Source organism: Nicotiana tomentosiformis, chromosome 3 (genome assembly GCF_000390325.3).
Source record: "Nicotiana tomentosiformis chromosome 3, ASM39032v3, whole genome shotgun sequence".
NCBI classification, from domain to species: domain Eukaryota; kingdom Viridiplantae; phylum Streptophyta; class Magnoliopsida; order Solanales; family Solanaceae; genus Nicotiana; species Nicotiana tomentosiformis.
In genome coordinates this window covers 97,816,671-97,838,736 of record NC_090814.1, presented here as the reverse complement: position 1 = coordinate 97,838,736, position 22,066 = coordinate 97,816,671, and the positions used below count along the sequence as shown (strand labels likewise).

The 22,066-nt window shown below is 41.7% G+C and overlaps 2 protein-coding genes across 2 annotated transcripts; one reads left to right on the top strand and one right to left on the bottom strand.

Annotated features, from left to right (window-relative positions):
• Nucleotides 1–8,655: 8,655 nt before the first annotated feature.
• On the bottom strand, nt 8,656–9,201 carry LOC138908220 (uncharacterized). The gene is made up of 2 exons (XM_070198871.1): nt 8,876–9,201; nt 8,656–8,791 (listed from the first exon to the last, which is right to left on the bottom strand). The coding sequence occupies exons 1-2, from the start codon at nt 9,199–9,201 to the stop codon at nt 8,656–8,658; spliced, it is 462 nt and encodes a 153-aa protein (XP_070054972.1).
• Nucleotides 9,202–18,202: 9,001 nt separating this feature from the next.
• LOC138908219 (uncharacterized) lies at nt 18,203–18,640 on the top strand. The gene has a single exon (XM_070198870.1). The coding sequence runs from the start codon at nt 18,203–18,205 to the stop codon at nt 18,638–18,640; it is 438 nt and encodes a 145-aa protein (XP_070054971.1).
• The last annotated feature ends 3,426 nt before the right edge of the window (nt 18,641–22,066 follow it).

The window sequence follows — 22,066 nt, the reverse complement described above, 5'->3', positions numbered from 1 at the left end:
GTGAAGAAGGGGAGAGAGACAGAGACACGAAACAATATGTTGTATACTTGGAGAGAAAGTAGTCTTTTACTAAAGAAGGACAAAATTATCTTTTTAAAAAGCTTTTAACAAAAAAACGGGTAAGGATACAAACGAAAAAACAAAGCGGGTACAAGTTAAAAAGGGAGACCAAATAGGGCGCCCCATGCAATTTCACCAGCTGTGTTGCAACACTTAGACCAGGTAGTTATTTTCTGCAATTCGATTACAAGGTATTTTTTGCCTACTGTGTGTTCGTATCATTTGCATTTATGTATACATTTTCCTTGTTTTTTGCAGATCTGATCTGATGCATCACAACTTCTTTCAAATCCTAAGAGAAGGAAGGTGTCCAGTTCTCCTAATGTTTTGCGTGACACCAGTGATATCCCCAACTTCAATTTATGTTCATTTTCGCTGGGTAATACACAAGAGACTGGTTCAGAAGGTAATTCTGCTGTTGTTGTTATTAGTGAAGAGAGACAAGAACATCATGAATAGTAGGGATTTGGTCAAGTATCTGCCCCTATGGCTGTGGATTTTTCCCCTGCTGCTGAACTGCAACAGTTAGTTGCGATTGAGCAGCAGGAACAACAAGCAAAAAGAAAACCAGCTAAAGTAGGGAAAAGAATTCGTATTGAGAGTATTTGGTTGAAATCTCCTTACGTCATTCCTAAACAAAAGGCAAGGGGGAAAGATTGGAAAGTAGGAAAGACTATACAAACATGTCCCTTCCATTATGTCAATCAAAACAGTGGATTGGTGCAGAGATTTATAGACTGGTTGAAGACGGATGCCAAGATATATGATTCCAAGCCATTCAAATTAGCTGGAATCGATATTCCAAAGTCATTCTTTACCGAGCTTGTGGACCCTACCTCTGATCTTGAGGATGAAGTAAGTTATTAAGTTTGTTTTTTGAATTGGGTTTGAACCGTATTTCCTAAAATTTCATCCTTATGTTTATTTTAAAGTTTTTGTACTGTAATTTGGTAAACTTCAGACCTATGCATGCTTAAGTTTTTTTAGTTCATTTGCTAAAACTTCATACTAAAAGATGCTGAAGTTCTTGTCCTGCAGTCTGTAGTTTAGCAATGAGTTTTTCCCTAAACATTGTAGACTAAAAATGCTAAAGTTGTTTAGTTCATTTGCTAAAACTTCAGACTACACATGCTGAAATTTTTGTCATGCAGTCTCTAGTTTTGTAATGAGTTTTTTTCTAAACTTTAAATCAAACATGCTAAAGTTTTTTAGTTTATTTCCTAACACTTCATACTTATGCATGCTGAATGTTTTTAGTTCATTACCTAAACTTAATTTTTACTCTGAATTATATTGTGGTTAAGTTCACATATTTTCTTTTGTTGTTGTTCATTTGCAGCATATTGAAATGGGCGTATATTTCTTGTGCAAAAAATATTGCTATCACCTTCCAAGTTATCCAAAATCAAAATATATAGTAACAAATTTACTTTTTGATCAGTATATGACTAAGTTGGCTAGTGTTCATCCTTCAGATGAACAGAAGGAGAAAATTAGAATAAGGAAGGAAAAGAGAATGGAGGAGAAAAGAAAAATGAAAGAGAAAAAGAGCAAATCAAAGAGAAAGCGGGCTGTAAAAAAATAGGTGATTGAGGAAGCTGTGGATTATGAAGAAGAAGTGGAGATTGAGGAACTTACCGAGTTTACCTGGCCAACTACGTAAGAGGCATTGACCTTTCATGTGGTATCTCATGGGCATCTGCCGAAAATGTATTTTTTCCATTTCGACTTAAGCCAAGTGCTGGCCAGTCATCTACACACTACTTTCTTGGAATGTTGCACTTTCAAACCAAAACTATATATGTGTATGATTCCTTGAGCAATTCACCATATGAGCGTGCGGTTGAACATGTCCAAAATTATGCCCGGTTGATCCCACACTTGCTCAAATACTTGAATTTTGCCACATACAATAAAACTTATTAGAACAATCCTCTGGAAAGTTTTAGGATTAAGTGGATGAACACGCCCCTACAGGAGAACAAGTATGTTGTCACGACCCAAAATCTCACCTGTCGTGATGGCACCTATCTCAATACTAGGCAAGCCACCAATCTCAATAAAATACCATATCTTTTAAATTTGAAAACATAATATTTAATTTCAGTGGAAGAAATCTGACAAGTACAAATATAAACACTCCCAAAACCCGGTGTCACTGAGTACATGAGCATCTAAATGATAATAAAGTCTGACTGCTAAAAACACTGTCTGAAAATATAGATCAGTACAAAAACTGAAAGGAAAGAAAGTCAAGGTCTGCGGATGCCAAGCAACTACCTCGATAATCGCCAACAGATAAAACTCCGAAAAACTAGCAACCGCCGTGTCCGGAGGTACCTGGATCTGCACACGAGGTGCACGGTGTAGTATGAGTACAACTAACTCAGCAAGTAACAATAATAAATAAGGAACTGAAAGTAGCGACGAGCTTCATAGTTGAGTCAAATTATAGTAATTTCCAGCATAATAATGTAGGCATGCTTTCAAGTTCAACATTTAAGCCCCAAACAGTAATTTTATGTCAAGTTCAACTGAAACATAAGATAATATCTCTAAAAAATTTCCAAACAGTGATATATGACAGCTAAAGTGCAACAATAATGAAATCATATGCATCCTCTCAGGACAACAGTCACTCATCCATTTCATTCACTCGGCACTCATCACTCGCACTCAGTAGGTACTTGCGCTCACTGGGGGTGTGTACAGACTCCAGAGGGGCTCCTATAGCCCAAGCGCTATAATCCGCACGGACAACTCACGTGCTATAATATCAATATCTGGATCCGTACGGACAACTCACGTGTTGCACGGACAACTCACGTGCTGCACAGACAACTCACATGCTATAGTATAATATCTGGATCCGCACGGACATCTCACGTGTTGCACGAACAACTCACGTGCTATAGTATAATATCTGTATCCGCACGGACAACTCACATGCTACACGGACAACTCACGTGCTATAGTATAATATATGGATCCGTACGGACAACTCATGTGTTGCACGGATAACTCACGTGCTATAGTATAATATCTGGATCGGCGCGGACAACTCACGTGCTATAGTATAATATTTCACAATCAGGCTCTCAGCCTCACTCAGTCATAAATCTCTCCAGTCTCTCGGGCTCTCAATGATCATGCAAATCAGCCCAAACAACATTAATATGATGCATCAATAATGAACAATAGAGACTGAGATAAAATAAACAAGTAAACTGTGACTGAGTACAAAACAACAAATTAGCAGATAATTCAACATGTGCACGACCTATGTGGGTCCCTACAGTGCCAACACATAATCTAAACATGACTTGTGTTTCAGTTTCTCTACTACATGGAGAATGTACAGATAACCACAGGTTATTCAACTACACAGTTCCATGGAATTTGACCAAGTCTCAATTCCTACGGTGCACGCCAACACGCCCGTCACCTAGCATGTGCGTCACCTCCAAAACCGATCATATAACACATAATCCGGGGTTTCATACTCTCAGGACCAAATTTAGAACTGTTACTTACCTCAAACCATGTAATTCTCTATTCCGCTATGCCTTTGCCTCATAAATTGTCCTCCAAACATCTCGAATCTAGCCACAAATAATTCGATTCAGTCAGTAAAATTTATTGGAATTAATTCCATAAGAAAATACTAATTTTCCAACAAAATCCAAAATTTAGCTCAAAAATCGTCCGTGGGGCCCACGTCTCGGAATCCAACAAAAGTTATAAAATCCGAAATCCCATTCAACCATGAGTCTACCCATGTTAATTTTACCAAAATCCGACCTCAACTCGCGCACTCGTCCAAAACCTCCCGGACACAAACCATATATGAATTTCAATCATAAAACATACTACGGACCTGCTCGCGCACTCAAAACACTGAAAAGAGGTCGTCTTGACTCGATATTGACCATGGTCAAACTCCCAAATTTCTTAACTTTACTAGTCTCAACCAATGATCCAAAAATACACCCAAGCCCCTTGGGACCCGTCAAATCATACCAACAAGTCCTAAAATATCATACGAACTTAGTCGAAACTTCAAATCACGTCAAACAATGCTAGAACCACGAATCATATATCAATTCAAACTTAATGAAACTAAGAAATTCCAACTTCTACATTCAATGCCGAAACCTATCAAATCACGTCCGATTGACCTCAAATTTTGCACACAAGTCATAAATGACATAACAGACCTATTCCAATTTCCAGAATCGGATTCTGACCCCGATATCAAAAAGTCAACCCCCCTGTCAAACTTCCCAAAAATTCAACTTTCGTTATTTCAAGCCTAATTCCTCTACTGACCTCCAAATAATTTTTTGGACATGCTCCAAAGTCCAAAATCACCATACGGAGCTATTGAAATTATCAAAATTCAAATTCGAGGTCGTTTACACGTAAGTCCACATCCGGTCAACTTTTCTAACTTAAATTTTCAATTATGAGACTAAGTGTCTCGTTTCACTTCGAATTCCTTCCGGACCCGAACCAACTAACCCGGTAAGTCATAAAACTACCTTAAAGCATAAATTGAGCAGTAAATTGGGGGACGGGGTTATAATACTCAAAATGACCGGCCGGGTCATTACATTCTCCCTCTTAAACAAACGTTCGTCCTCGAACGAGTTTAGAATCATACATGGAGCCTCAAATATGTGTGGATATTTGCTCTGCATTTCCTACTCAATCTCCCAAGTAGCTTCTCCGACTGGCTGGCCTCTCCACTATACCTTTACTGATGCTATGTTCTTTGACCTCAGTTTTCAAACCTGTCGGTCTAAAATAGCCACCGACTCCACATCATAAGTCAAATTACCGTCAAGCTGCATTGTACTAAAATCCAATACATGAGACGGATCCCCGATATACTTCCGGAGCATAGATACATGAAACAGTGGATGAACACTTGATAGACTAGGTGGCAAAGCAAGTTCATAAGCCACCTCTCCAATCTTCTTAAGTACCTCAAAAGGCCCAATATATCGAGGGCTCAACTTTCCCTTATTTCCGAATCACAACACACCCTTCATGGGTGAAATCTTTAGCAGAACCTTTTCCCTAACCATGTAAGCAACATCACAGACCTTCCTGTCAGCATAACTCTTCTATCTAGACTGCGCCGTGCAAAGCCACTCCTGAATCAATTTAACCTTCTCCAAAGCATACTGAACTAAGTCAGTACCCAATAGCCTAGCCTCACCTGGCTCAAACCAACCCACCGGAGACCGACACTGTCTCCCATATAAAGCCTCAAATGGAGCCATCTAAATGCTCGACTGGTAGCTGTTATTGTAAGCAAACTCCGCGAGTGGCAGAAATTTATTCCAAGAACCTCCAAAATCAATGACACAAGAGCGTGGCATATCCTCCAATATCTGAATAGTGCACTCAGATTATCCGTCCGTCTGAGGGTGAAATGCTGTACTTAGCTGAACCTGTGTACCTAATTCTCGCTGCACTACTCTCCAAAACTGTGATGTAAACTGTATGCCCCAATCTGAAATGATGGACACTGGCACACCGTGCAGGCGAACAATCTCGCGGATATAAATTTCAGCCAACCATTCCAAAGAATAAGTAGTACCAACTAGAATAAAATGCGCGGACTTGGTCAATCAATCCACAATCATCCAAACAACATCAAACTTCCTCAAAGTCCGTGAAGCCCAACTACGAAATCCATGGTAATACGCTCCCATTTCCACTCCAAAATTTCAAGTCTCTGAAGCAATCCTCCCAGTTTCTGATGCTCGTATTTCACCTGTTGACAATTTAAACACCGAGCTACAAACCCAACTATATATTTCTTCATTCGCCTCTACCAATAATGCTGCCTCAAATCCTGATACATCTTCGCGACACCTGGATGAATGGAGTACCGTGAACTGTGAGCTTCCTGGAGAATCAACTCATGCAAACCATCTACATTAGGCACACATAGCCTGCCCTGCATCCGTAATACACCGTCATCTCCAATAGTGACTTCCTTGGCATCACCGTGCTAAACTGTGTCCTTAAGGACAAGCAGATGTGGGTCATCATACTGACGCTCTCTGATGCGATCATATAAAGAAAACCGAGAAACCACACAAGCCAAAACTCGATTCGTCTTGGAAATATCCAATCTAACAAACTGTTTGGCCAAGGCCTGAACATCCAAGGCTAAAGGCCTCTCTTCTTCCGGTAAGTATGCTACGCTGCCCAAAATCTCCGCCTTATGACTCAAGGCATCGGCCACCACATTGGCCTTTCCGGGATGATAGAGAATGGTGATATCATAATCCTTAAACAACTCCAACCACCTTCACTGCCGCAAATTAAGATCCTTCTGTTTAAACAGATGTTGTAGACTCTGGTGATCGGTATAAACCTCACAATGGACACCGTACAAATAATGCCGCCAAATCTTTAAGGCATGAACAATAACTGCTAACTCAATGTCGTGGACCGGATAATTCTTCTCATGTACCTTTAACTGTCTGGACGCATAGGCAATTACCATACCATCTTGCATAAGCACTGCGCCGAGACCAATACGCGATGAGTCACAATACACAGTATAAGACCCTGAACCTGTAGGCAACACCAATACTGGAGCTGTAGTCAAAGTTGTCTTGAGCTTCTGAAAGCTCTCTTCACATTCATCTGACCACCTGAACGGAGCACCTTTCGGGGTCAATTTAGTCATAGGCGATGCAATAAACGAGAAACCCTCCATGAAGCAACAATAATAACTGGCCAAGCTGAGAAAACTCCGAATCTCAGTAACTAAAGATGGCGTGGGCCAACTCTGAACTGCCTCTATTTTCTTCGGATCCACCTTAATCCCTTCACTGGACACTATATGTCCCAAGAATACTACCAAACTAAGCCAAAATTCACATTTAGAGAATTTGGCATATAGTTTCTCCTCTCTCAGCCTCTGCAATACAATACCCAAGTGTTGTGCATGCTCCTCCTAGCTACGTGAGTACACCAGGATATTATCAATAAATACCACGACAAGTGAGTCAAGATACGGCTGGAATACGCTATTCATCAGGTGCATAAATGCTGCTGGGGCATTGGTTAGCCCAAATGACATCACAAGAAATTCATAGTGACCATAACGAGTTCTGAATGCTGTTTTTAGAATATCCAAATCCCAAATTTTCAACCGGTGATACCCCGATCTCAAATCAATTTTGGAGAATACCCTCGCTCCCTGAAGTTGATCAAATAAATCATCAATACGTGGCAAAGGATACTTATTCTTAATTGTAACTTTGTTCAACTGCCTGTAATCGATACACATTCGCATAGTACCATCTTTCTTTTTCAGAAATAGAACCGGTGCACCCCAAGGTGACACACTAGGCTAATTAACCCCTTGTCAAGAAGTTCCTGAAGTTGCTTCTTCAATTCTTTTAACTCAGCTGGTGCCATACGATACAGAGGAATAGAAATGGGTTGAGTGCCCTGCACCAAGTCAATACCGAAATCAATATCCCTGTCAGGCAGCATACCTGCCAGGTCTGCAGGAAATACATTCGGAAAGTCTCGCACGACCGGTACAGAATCAATAGTAGGAGTATCTGCATAAACATCTCTCACAAAAGCCAAATATGACAAATATCCCTTCCCAACCATACGTTAGGCTTTCAAATAGGAAATTACCCTGCTGGGAACATGATTTAAAGAACATCTCCATTCGACCTTCGGCAACCCCAGCATTGCTAACGTCACGATTTTTGCGTGACAGTCCAGAATAGTATGACATGGAGGCAACCAATCCATACCAAGAATTACATCAAAATCAACCATACTGAGTAGTAAGAGATCAACTCTAGTCTCCACTCCCCCAATGGTTATGACACAAGACCGATATACACGGTCCACAATAATAGTATCGCCCACCGGCGTAGATACATGAAACGGTGAAACTAAGGACTCATGGGGCATATCCAGATAATGAGTAAAGTACGATGATACATACGAATAAGTATAAACAGGGTCAAATAATATAGAAGCTTCCCTGTGGCACACTGAGACAATACCTGTGATGACTGCATCTGAAGCAACAATATCTATCCTGGCAGGAAAAGCATAGAATCGGGCCTGACCACCACCTGATCGGCCTCCCCCTCTTGGGCGACCCCTAGCTGACTGAGCCCTACCCTGAGCTGGCTGGGCGGGTGGCGTAACTGCTGGTGCTGGTGCCGCTGGTCGAGAACTCTGCTGTGGAGCCCCACTCAACAGCATAGGACAATCTCTCTTGTAATGACCAAATTCTCCGCACTCGAAACAACCCCTCCTTTGATGGAACTGCTGCTCCTGATAACCAGAGGAATTACCTGTAGAAGCCTGAGCGGACGAGGCATGATGATAACTCTACGCTGGTAGTGCACTGAATGAAGACTGGCATGAGTTAGCACTGTAAGAATCGTGGCTAGCTGATGCACCACGATGAGCCGGACGGGTCGTCTGAGTGGGCCTATAAGGGTGACCCCTGCTGTGATAGGACTGTCCCCCAGAAGGTATCCCACCCAAACTGCCCGAACCTCGAGGCCTCTTGGCCTCCCTATCACCACGCTACTGGCTACGGACCACCTCTATCTGTCGAGCAATGTCAACCACCTCATCAAAAGTGGCACCAGATACCCTCTCTCTAGTTATAAGCAATCGTAGCTGATACGTAAGGCCATCAATGAACCTTCTAATCCTCTCCCTATCAGTGGGAACCAACCAAACTGCATGATGAGCCAACTCAGAAAACCTCATCTCGTACTGGGTCACAGATATGCCATCCTACCCAAGCTGCTCAAACTGTCTGCGCAGCTCCTCCCTATGAGACTGCGACATGAACTTCTCCAAAAAGAGAATAGAGAATTCCTGCCATGTAAGTGGCACTGCACCGAACGGCCTGTGCCTCTCATAAGCCTCCCACCATCTGAAACCAGCCTCAGAAAAATGAAAAGTAGTGAACGAGACCCCACTAGTCTCCAGAATACCCGTTGTCCGAAGAATCCGCTGGCACTTTTCTAGAAAACCCTGAGCATTCTCTGATCCAACACCGCTAAATGATGGAGGTCGAAGCCTCCCAAATCTCTCAAGTATTCTCTGCTCATCATCTGCCATAACAGGGATTACCGGGGCCTGAGCGACTGTAACTGGTTTGGCTGGTAGTGCCCTCGATATCTGAAGTCCCTGTACTACCTGATCTGGAGTACGAGCAACAGAGGTATGAGTACCTCCCCCGGCCTGAGAAGTGGCAAGTGTGGCCTGAACCGAAACCACTTGAGCAAGACCAGTGCAAACTGTCAATATCTGGGCCAAAGTTTCCTGAAGGCCTGGAATCCCAATGGGCACAGCTGGTGCCTGAGCTAGAGCAACTGGTGGTACTACAAGTGCTGGTCCCACTATGGTACGAGCTACACCTTGACCTCTACCTCAGCCCCAACCTATACCACCGCCCAAGTCTCTCGCGGCCCTAACTGGTGGCACTGGTGGATGACCGTCCTATCCGGTAGTACGTGTCCTCACCATCTGTGAGAGAATAGAATAAGAGAAATTTAGTTTCCGGAATTAACAAATTCGCACGACAGAATACAAAAAAGTGAAAGTTTCCTAAGGGTTCGGCAGCCTCTCGAAGATAAGTATAGACATCTCCGCACCGATCCGCAAGACTCTACTAAACCTGTTCATGACTCGTGAGACCTATGTAACCTAGGCTCTGATATCAACTTGTCACGACCCAAAATCTCACCTGTCGTGATGGCGCCTATCTCAATACTAGGCAAGCCGACAATCTCAATAAAATACCATATCTTTTAAATTTGAAAACATAATATTTAATTTCAGCGGAAGAAATCTCACAAGTACAAATATAAACATTCCCAAAACCCGGTGTCACTGAGTGCATAAACATCTAAATGATAACAAAGTCTGACTGCTAAAAACACTGTCTGAAAATATTGATCAGTACAAAAACTGAAAGGAAAGAAAGTCAAGGTTTGCAGACGCCAAGTAACTACCTCGATAATCGCCAGATAAAACTCCGAAAAACTAGCAACCGCTATGTCCGGAGGTACCTGGATCTGCACACGAGGTGCAGGGTGTAGTATGAGTACAACCAACTCAGCAAGTAACAATAATAAATAAGGAACTGAAAGTAGCGACGAGCTTTATAGTTGAGTCAAATTACAGTAATTTCCAGCATAATAATGTAGACATGCTCTCAAGTTCAACATTTAAGATTCAAACAGTAATTTCATGTCAAGTTCAACTGAAACATAAGATAATATCTCTCAAAAATTTCCAAACAGTGATATATGACAGCTGAAGTGCAACAATAATGAAATCATATGCATCCTCTCAGGACAACAGTCACTCATCCATTTCATTCACTCGGCACTCATCACTCGCACTCAGTAGGTACTTGCGCTCACTCGGGGTGTGTACAGACTCCGGAGGGGCTCCTACAGCCTAAGCGCTATAATCCGCACGGACAACTCACGTGCTATAATATCAATATCTGGATCCGTACGGACAACTCACGTGTTTCACGGACAAATCACGTGCTGCACAGACAACTCACGTGCTATAGTGTAATATCTGGATCCGCACGGACATCTCACGTGTTGCACGGACAACTCACGTGCTATAGTATAATATCTGTATCCGCACGGACAACTCACATGCTACACGGACAACTCACGTGCTATAGTATAATATCTGGATCCGCACGGACAACTCATGTGCTGCTCGAATAACTCACGTGCTATAGTATAATATCTGGATCCGCACGGACAACTCACGTGCTATAGTATAATATCTCACAATCAGGCTCTCAGCCTCACTCAGTCATAAATCTCTCCAGTCTCTCGGGCTCTCAATGATCATGCAAATCAGCCCAAACAACATTAATATGATGCATCAATAATGAACAATAGAGACTGAGATAAAATAAACCAGTAAATTGTGACCGAGTACAAAACAAAAAATTAACAGATAATTCAACATGTGCACGACCTATGTGGGTCCCTATAGTGCCAACACATAATCTAAACATAATTTGTGTTTCAATTTCTCTACTACATGTAGAATGTACAGATAACCACAGATTATTCAACTACACAGTTCCATGGAATTTGACCAAGTCACAATTCCTATGGTGCACGTCCACACGCCCGTCACCTAGCATATGCGTCACCTCCAAAACCGATCATATAACACATAATCCGGGGTTTCATAGCCTCAGAACCAAAATTAGAACTGTTACTTACCTCAAACCGTGTAATTCCCTATTCCGCTATGTCTTTGCCTCGTGAATTGGCCTCCAACCACCTCGAATCTAGCCACAAATAATTCGATTCAGTCAGTAAAATTTATTGGAATTAATTCCATTAGAAAATACTAATTCTCCAACAAAATCCAAAATTTAGCTCAAGCATTGCCTGTGTGGCCCACGTCTCGGAACCTGACAAAAGTTACAATATCCGAAAGCCCATTCAATCACGAGTCTACCCATACCGATTTTACCAAAATCCGACCTCAACTCGACTCTCAAATCTTAAATTTAAACCAAGAGGGTTTTCTAAATTTTCCAACTTAATTCATACATTAAATGTTAAAAACAACCATGGATTCGTGTAATTTAACCAATATTGAGTTAAGAATACTTACCCCGTTATTTTCTCTGAAAATCTCCCAAAACTCGCCTCTATCCGAGCTCTAAATCGGTAAAACTGGTCAGATCTGAAACATTCTTTCCAAGTTCGCATTTGCGAACGAACAGTACCTCCCTTGAACAGTGTTTGCAATTGCGACAAATTTTTCGCAATTGCGAGTGAACAGTGTTTTTGCAATGGCGATAAATGGTTCGCAATTGCGAATGAACAGTGTTTTCGCAATTTCGATAAATGGTTCGCAATTGTGAATGAACAGTACCTCACCAGAAACCAGCAAACTCAAACTTCTCCGAAATGATCCGAAACCACTCTGAAACTCATCCGAAACCTCCTGGACACAAACCATATATGCATTTCAATCATAAAACATGATACGGACCTGCTCGCATACTCAAAACACTTAAAAGAGGTCGTCTTGACCCAATATTGACCATGGTCAAACTCCCAAATTTCTTAACTTTACTAGTCTCTCAACCAATGATCCAAAAATACACCCAAGCCCCTAGGGACCCGTCAAATCATACCAACAAGTCCTAAAACATCATACGAACTTAGTCAAAACTTCAAATCATGTCAAACAATGCTAGAACCACGAATCATATATCAATTCAAACTTAATGAAATTAAGAAATTCCAACTTCTACATTCAATGTCGAAACCTATCAAATTACATCTGATTGACCTCAAATATTGCACACAAGTCATAAATGACATAACAGACCTATTCCAATTTCCAAAATCGGATTCCGACCTCGATATCAAAAAGTCAACCCCCCGATCAAACTTCCCAAAAATTTAACTTTCGCCATTTCAAGCCTAATTCCTCTACTTACCTCCAAATGATTTTCTGGACACTCTCCTAAGTCCAAAATTACCATACGGAGCTATTGAAATCATCAAAATTCAAATCCGAGGTCATTTACATATAAGTCCATATCCGGTCAACTTTTCTAACTTAAATTTTCAATTATGAGACTAAGTGTCTCGTTTCACTCCGAATTCCTTCCGGACCCGAACCAACTAACCCGGTAAGTCATAAAACTATTGTAAAGCATAAATTGAGCAGTAAATAGGGGAATGGGATTATAATACTCAAAACGACCGGCCGGGTCATTACATACGTGTTTGGCATATGTTTACCATGCATCTTATCTTTATCGTTTTTTCGTTTGTGTTATTGTGTTAACTAATCTTTAATTTTTTTTCATGTTCCTTTTGTAGTGTTGATTGTGGTATATTTTCTCTTAAGTTCCTTGAGATGCGGTTGAAGCAAGATGGTGTCTTCAAATTCAAATAAAGTGATGTGTTAACATTCAGGAGAAAATTGGCTGCGAATCTTTAGGCTCATGGAAAGTGGAAAGAAGATAGCGATTATGAAACTCCAGAAGAGAAACTAGGATATGACTATGGAGAATATGAAGACTCTCTATGTGAATTTTTATGATAGAGAATAAATTGTAAATGAAAAAAAAAATTTTGTTATTTTTTTCTATGATGTAAGTGAAAACAAAATTGGATTTGTGAATATACATTATTTTTTGTGAATTATGTGATGTCTATATTTTAAATTTTTGTTCTCTTCGCGTTAATTAGTATGAAGTTGTCTTGGATTGTATCAAATATTTTTGTCTATTTTAACATGAACTTAAGCATGTTTTGTGAAACTTCGGCATGTTTAACTTCAACACGCATTAGCAAAAACTCATTAGAAAATTACATAGTGTAGGACAAAAACTTAAGCATGTTTAGTCTGAAGTTTTAGCAAATGAACCAAAAAACTTCTGCTTGTTTTGACCGAAGTTTCGAATAAAACTCATGACAAAACTGTTAAATGTAGGATAAAACTTCAGCATGTTTTGGTATGAAGTTTTAGCAAATGAACTAAATAACTTCAGCATCTATAAGCATGAAGTTTTAGCTTCAATGTGAAACAACTTCATGCTACATTAGCATGAAGTTTTAGCTTTAGCATGTTTAGTGTGAAGTGTTAGGAAATGAACAAAAAAACTTTAGCATGGATAAGCAAAAACTCAATAGAAATTTATGTACTGTAGGAGAAAACTTCAGCATGTTCAGTTTGAAGTTTTAGCAAATGAACTAAATAAATTCAGCATGTTTAGTCTGCAGTTTTTAGGTAAAAACTCATTGCTAAACTGCAGGCTACAGGACAAAACTTCAGGATGTTTTGTATTTTTTAACTTGAAACTTATCTTTTTTGTATTTACCAGCTACTTTTTATCTTTTACCACCTACTTCATCTTACATTTAATTTATCTGACCATATATTAAATGACCTGAAAAGTTACTTTTGCATTTACAAATAGTAAATAAAGTCTTTCAATTTGATTATGTGAAAACTTTAGCTTTTCAGGCTGAAGTTATTTTTCTACTATAGAAAAACTGTGGACTTATTAGGCTGAAGTTATATTTCTTTTTTGCATTTACCACTTACTTATTGTCTTTTACCACCTACTTATCTTGTTACATTCAATTTCTCTGAACGTAAAACAACAAACAGACCTGGAAAGTTACCTTTGTATTTATAGATATTAAATTGATTAGGTGCACACTTTGGCTATATTAACAATCTCTTCACTTGAAAATTTTATGGTCATCCATAGACTTCTATCATATTTCTTTAAATTTATATTCATCCATAGACTTTTAGCCTTTTTAAAGAAACAATGTCTGATGCCAGCGGAAGTAGGAAGCTTACAATGGATGAACTTATGCAGAAGTGGGAGAGTTTAAGGTCTGATTTGAATAGTAATGTACCAATGGCTAATCTTATGCAGAAGTGGGAGCAAATAAAGGCTGATTGGGAAAGCATCAGACCACAGTTTTTTGCCGATGAATCATTCTAGAACATGCTGAATCTCAAACGCAGTTGTGAAGGTTATTCAACCTCGTTCGACATGGTTGTCCAGAAGTTTGATTCTTTTAAGTTTCCTATCAGGGACGACTATGCCAAGATGGAAAATAGCTTGAAAAGTCTTCGTTATCTTATGGACAGAGTAATAACTAAACAAAATCAGTTGCGTGATCAATTCAACAAGTTGAAGTGTGATCTCATGAGACTTTGTGGTCTTTTGCCCGAGTATCCTATAATTATCTCTGATTCAGATGATGATGAGATATATCGAGAAATTGAGGAGTACTGTTCTGATGATGGTGGTTATGCTTAGTTTTTTAATCCTTTTTTATGTTTTTATTCTATATTTTTGTTAATGTTTTTTATGGCTCTTCTTTTGTTTTGTGTGGCTTTAATCTTGTAATATGTTATATAACTGAAAATCTTGTTTTGTTTTTGTGTATAAATTTTTCAATTTTGAAGGCTGCATTCTCATTATAATGTAATAATATAGTACGTGTCACCCTAAAACTTCATGCCTTATAAGCTGAAGTTAGCATATATAAGTTAGAAACTAGAACCTTTTTTTATCTAAAGTTATCATCTATAGCTTTTGACAGTGACACTTTATATGCTGAAGTGTTTTTGCAAATATTTCCCGTTAACAGGCATATATAAGGCTGTAACTATATCTTTTAAGAGTCAGATTTATCCATACTTATAACGACCCAACCGGTCATTTTGAGAGTACTATCCTCGAACCCCTATTTATTGGTCCCTCTATTTCTTTTTGTGGTTACATAACTTGCCGGGAGGATTTGTTTTTGGATTCAGAGTGAAATGGGACACATAGTCCCTAAAATGGAAGTTTAAGTCGTAGGAATAAACTGTAGTTTGAATTGTGTGAAGACGACTCTGGAATGGAGTTTTGACGGTTCTTATAGCTCCGTAGGGTGATTTTGGTCTTAGGAGCGTGTTCAGATGTTGAATTGGAGGCCCGTAGGTCATTTTAGCATCTAGGTCATTTAGTTGAGGTCCTAGGGGCCTCGGGTGGATTCCGGATGGTTAACGGATCAAATTTGGACTTGTGAGAATGGCTGAAGGCACCAGCTATGGTGTAATCGCACCTGTGCAAGATTGACCATAGGTGCGAGCTCGCAGAAGCGGCACGTTAATCGTAGAAATAGGCTGGAGCAGTATGGGCAGAGGTTGCAGATGCAAGGAAAATTCCGCAATTGCGAGACCGCAGATGTGGACAAGGAGGTCACAGGTGCGCTGGAGCCGTAGAAGCGGACTTCTTCTCGTAGAAGCGAGTCCGTAGAAATGGATAGGAGATTGCAGAAGATGAGGCAAGGCAGCCTGGGCAAAACCGAAAAAGCGGGACCACAAATGCGGTCAAGTGATCTACAGAAGCGAAAACACTGGGCAGACTCTATTAATTCAAGGGTTCGGGATTTTTATCATTATTGGACATTTTGAGCTCGGATTTGGCGATTTCTTGAGAGCATTTTTGAGGGATTTCTTGAGGTAAGTCTCTTGTACTCATTTTTTATCACTAATCTTGTTTCCCCATTGATTTTCCCACCTGGATTGTATGTTTTTAAGGTGGAATTTGGGAGTTGGAGATTAGGGATTTGGAGAGTTTAATTTGGGGATTTGAGTGATGACTTGGGGTCGGATTTTGGTAATTTTGGTATGGGTGAGCTCGATATCGAATGGGTTTTCGTAATTTGTAACTTGTACCCGATTCCGAGACGTGGGCCCGTGTAGACTTATTTGGGCGATTTTTTGATTCTTTGCTAAAGTCGTAGATTTATGATTTAAATTAGTTTCTTATAGTTGTATTCATGACATGTAATTACTTTTGGCTAGATTTGGGCCATTTGGAGTTGGAAAATCGAGGAAAAGGCATCCTTATCGATTGATTGAGCGATATTTGAGGTACGTGACTTGTCTAACCTTGTGTAGGGGAAACCCCTTAGGATTTGTACTGTTGTAACAATTTGTGATATGTGAGCGCTGTGTACGCAAGATGACGAGTGCGTACACAGGCTAATTGTGGAAATTTTGGTTCTTGCTGAGTTGTTTTCTTTTAAATTCCTTAATTGAGTTGCCTTAACATATGTAGTGATCATGATTAGCCTAGTATCGCATGTCTACGTGCCTTAACTCTTACTTGCAATTTGTGCAACATGCTTAGTAAAATTACCTGCTTCCCTTGATTTAAATTAAATCTTTAACTGTAAGATTTCTTGCTGTAAATTCGTTGTTCCTTCGGTTCAGTTATCTGCTGCATATTTACTTTGGGACTACGAGGCATTTACTTGGGAGATCCCCCTATCTTGCATATTTACTTTGGGACTACGAGGCAGTTTCTCAGGAGATCCCCCCTGTCTTTCAGATTTACTTTGGGACTATGAGGCGGTACCTCGGGAGATCCCTCTGTTGTGCATATTTACATTTGGGAATACGAGGCGGTACCTCGGGAGAGCCCCTGTTGTTTACCTCTATTTGATGTGTTGTTATTTTCGGAAACTTCTCGTTGTTTAAATTCTCAGTCATTTCAAAATATTATTATACCTTCTACCTTACTTTTCTTTTAAACCAGTAGGGCCCTGATATTCTGCAATTTTCTTTTATATTATGATATTCCTCAATTTGTTAGGCTTACCTAGTCTTAGAGACTAGGTGCCATCATGACATCCTACGGAAGGTGAATTGGGGTCGTGACAAGTTGGTATCAGAGAACTAGGTTCATAGGTGTTATAAGTCACAAGCAGTTTTAGTAGAGTCTCGAGGATTGGTACGGAGACGTATGTACTTATCTTTGGGAGGCTTTTGAACTGTTTGGAAAAACTTCACTTCTTTGATTCCTTATCATGCGAGATTTTGACTTTGGATTCTAAATTTCTATCTTTCTATTCTCTCACAGATGGTGAGGACACGTACAACTAGATCAAATGACCAGACACCCATGCCCCCTACTAGAGCCGAGAGAGGTCGGGGCCTTGGTAGAGTCCAAGGACGTCTACGTGGTGCATCCAGAACACCCGCACAGGCTGCTACAGAGGAGCCACCAGTAGCTCCAGTTGGAGGGCAGGCACTTGAGATGCCTGTTACTACATCGGCCCTCTAGGAGACTCTAGCCCAGTTTCCGAGCATGTTCAGCACCTTGGATCAGGAAAGATTGATACCACTTGCTCCTGCCACATCTCAGGCCGGGGGAGGAGCATAGACTCTCGTCGCTGGTACCTCAGAGCAGCGGGTTCAAGTCGTCCAGGTTCCATAGATCATACTGATGCAGCCGATAGCTCCAGTTCAGCCAGAGGTTAGGGCAGTAGCTTCTGAGGCGGAGCAGCTCAGACTCGAGAGGTACAAGAAGTACCACCCTACTACTTTCAGTGGCTTGGCATCAGAGGATGCCCAGGGTTTTCTTGAGGAGTTCCACTATATCCTCCGTACTATGGGTGTTGCGGAGACTAGTGGGGTTTGTTTCACTACATTCCAGCTTAGATGAGCGGCCTATCAGTGTTGGCGTGCATACGAGTTGGATATTCCGGCTGAGGCAGCTTCACTCACTTGGACTCAGTTCTCAGATATGTTCTTGAGGGAATATGTACCCCAGAGCCTCAAAGATGCTTGGCGTGTAGAGTTTGAGCAGTTGCCCCAGGGTGCTATGACCGTGTCAGAGTATGCGGTCCAATTCAGTGATTTGGCCAGGCATGCATCGGCCTTGGTTGCTACTGTTCGAGAGCGGGTTCGTCGATTTATTGAGGGGCTCAACCCTATTATCAGATTGGGCATGGCCCAAGAGTTGGAGATGGATATTGTGTACCAGCAGGTAGTAGGGATTGCTAGGAGGTTGGAGGGTATGCTGACTCGGGATAGAGAGGAGAGAGAGGCCAAGAGGTCTCGAGAGTCTAGAACTTACAGTGGTACTCGTGTACTAATGGAAGCTCGTCAGGGAAGGGGTTATATGGGTCGCCCTGTTCATTCAGCACTTCCAGGATCCTTATTATGCACCGTTAGTGTCTAGTACAGGGTTCTTTTAGTGGTCAGTCCAGTCGATCAGGCCCGAGCCAGTCGCAACAGCCACGTCCTTCGAGAGCTTATTTTGAGTGTAGTGGCACTCGCCATGTGGTGAGGGATTGCCCTAGATTTTGGAGGGGTGCACCTCCACAGATTTCTCAGGCACCGCGTGCTCCACCAGGTCCTCAGGCTATGGTTACATCACCAGCTACCACCCCACTTGCATAGCCAGCTAGAGGTGGAGGTCGAACCGGTAGAGGTCGCCCTAGAGGGGGAGGCCAGGCCATATATTATGCCCTTCCTTCTAGGATAGAGGCAATTGCATCAGATTCTATTATCACAGGTATTGTTCCAGTTTGTCATAGAGATGCATCAGTCTTATTTGACCCTGGCTCCACTTATTCCTATGTGTCATCTTATTTTTCCCTGCATTAGGGTGTATCCCGCGATTCTCTGAGTTCACCTGTTTATGTATCTACACCCGTGGGTGATTCTATTATTGTTGACCATGTGTATCGGTCGTGTTTGATTATTCTTAGTGGTTTTGAGACCAGAGCTGATTTATTATTTCTCAGTATGGTGGATTTCGATGTCATTTTGGACATGGACTAGTTGTCGCCCTATGACGCTATCCTTGATTGTCATTCCAAGACGGTGACATTGGCTATGCCAGGTCTATAATGGCTTGAGTGGAGAGGTACCTTAGATCGTGTTCCTAGTAGGGTTTTCTCATTTCTTAAAGCTCAGCGAATGGTTGAGAAGGGTGTGATGCGTATCTGGCCTATGTGAGAGATGTTAGTGTCGATACTCCTACCGTCGAGTCAGTTCCGGTAGTGAGGGATTTTACAGACGTATTTCTAGCATATCTTCGGGGCATGCTGCCCGACAGAGATATTGACTTTGGCATTGATTTGATACCGGGCACTCAGCCCATTTCTATTCCACCTTATCGGATGGTCCAGTAGAGTAGAGAGAATTAAAGGAACAGTTGCCAGAGTTACTCGATAAGGGCTTCATTCGGCCCAGTGTGTCGCCTTGGGGTGCTCCTGTCTTGTTTGTGAAGAAGAAGGATGGCTCTATGAGAATGTGTATTGATTTTCGCAAGTTGAACAAGGTTACAATAAAGAACAAGTATCCATTACATCATATTGATGACCTATTTGATCAGTTTCAGGGGGACAGAGTATTCTCTAAGATTGACTTGCATTCATGCTATCATCAGTTGAAAATTCGGGAGCCAGATATCTCGAACACTACTTTCAAGACTTGGTATTGTTATTACGAGTTCCTTGTGTTGTCTTTTGGGTTGACCAATGCCCCACCAACATTTATGCACTTGATGAATAGTGTATTTCAGCCCTATCTTGACTCCTTCATCATTGTGTTTATTGACGACATTCTAGTGTACTCCCGGAGTCGGGAGGATTATGAGAAGCACCTGAGGACTGTGCTTCAGACCTTGAAGGAGAAGAAGTTATATGGAAAATTTTTGAAGTGTGAATTTTGGCTAGATTCTGTGGCATTTTTGGGTCATGTAGTATTGAGTAAGGGGATCAAGGTAGACCCGAAGAAGATTGAAGTAGTGCAGAGTTGGCTCAGACCATCCTCAGCTACGGAGATCCGGAGTTTTCTTGGCTTGGCGAGGTATTACCGTCGATTTGTAGAGGGTTTCTCGTCTATTGCACTGTTTAGGTGGATCGGGGATTGTGAGGAGATCTTTCAAAAGCTCAAGACTGCTTTGACTACAGTTCTAGTGTTAGTGTTGCCTACTGGATCGGGGTCATATACGGTGTATTGTGATGAGTCACGCATTGGTCTCGGCGCGTTGTTGATGCAGGACGGTAGGGTGATTGCCTATGCCTCTAGGCAGCTGAAGGTGCATAAGAAGAATTATCCTATCCACGACCTCGAGTTAGCAGCTATTATTCATGCCTTGAAGATCTGGAGGCACTATTTGTATTGTGTTCCTTGTGAGGTTTTCACCGATCACCGGAGTCTACAACATCTGTTTAAATAGAAGGATCTTAACTTGTGGCATCGGAGATGGTTGGAGTTGCTTAAGGATTATGACATCGCCATTCTCTATTATCCTGGGAAGGCCAATGTGGTGGTTGATGCCTTAAGTCGCAAGGCGGAGAGTTTGGGCAGTTTAGCATATCTACCAGTAGCAAGGAGGCCATTAGCCTTAAATGTTCAGGCCTTGACCAACCAGTTTGTCAGATTGGATGTCTCTGAGCCGAGCAGAGTTTTAGCTTGTGTGGTTTGTCATTCTTCTCTTTATGACCACATCAGGGAGCGTCAGTATGATGACCCCCATCTGCTTGTCCTTAAGGACACAGTTCAACACGGTGATGCCAAGGAAGTCATTATTGGAGATGACAATGCATTACGGATGTAGGGCAGGCTATGTGTGCCTAATGTAGATGGGTTGCGTGAGTTGATTCTTCAGGAGGCTCACTGCTCGCGATACTCCATTCATCCAGGTGCCACGAAGATGTATCAGGATTTGAGGCAGCACCATGGGTGGAGGCGGATGAAGAAAGACATAGTGGAATATGTAGCTCGTTGCCTAAATTGTCAGCAGGTGAAATATGAGCATCAACGACCAGGAGGATTGCTTCAGAAGTTAGAGATTTCGGAGTGAAAATGGGAGTAGATCACTATGGATTTCATTGTTGGGCTCCCACAGACTCAGAGGAAGTTTGATGCAGTTTGGATGATTGTAGATAGATTGACCAAGTCAGTTCATTTCATTCCTGTGGTTACTACTTACTCATCAGAGCAACTGGCTCAAGTTTACATTCGCGAGATTGTCAGGCTTCATGGCGTACCAGTATCTATCATCTCTGATCGGGGTACGCAGTTTACATCGCGGTTCTGTGGAGCCGTACAGTGTGAGTTGGGTACTCGTGTGGAGTTGAGCACAACATTTCACCCTCAGACGGACGGGCAGTCCGAGCACACTATTCAGATATTGGAGGACATGCTTCGTGCATGTGTGGTTGACTTTGGGGGTGCTTGGGATCAGTTGTTGCCACTTGCAAAGTTTTCCTACAACAATAGTTATCAGTCGAGCATTCAGATGGACCCGTACGAGGCTTTTTATGGTAGAAGGTACCGGTCTCCAGTGGGTTGGTTCGAGCCGGGTGAGGCTAGGCTATTGGGTACAGACTTGGTTCCGGATGCCTTGGAAAAAGTTAAATTGATTCAGGATCGACTTCGTACAACCTAGTCCAGACAGAAGAATTATACGGATCAGAAGTTTCGCGACGTTGCATTCATGGTTGGGGAGCGGCTCTTGCTCCGGGTTTCGTCCATGAAGGGTGTTATGAGGTTCGGAAAGAAGGGAAAGTTGAGCCCTAGGTACATCGGGCCTTTTGAGATTCTTGAGAGGGTTGCAGGCGTGGCTTACAGACTTGCACTACCACCTAGT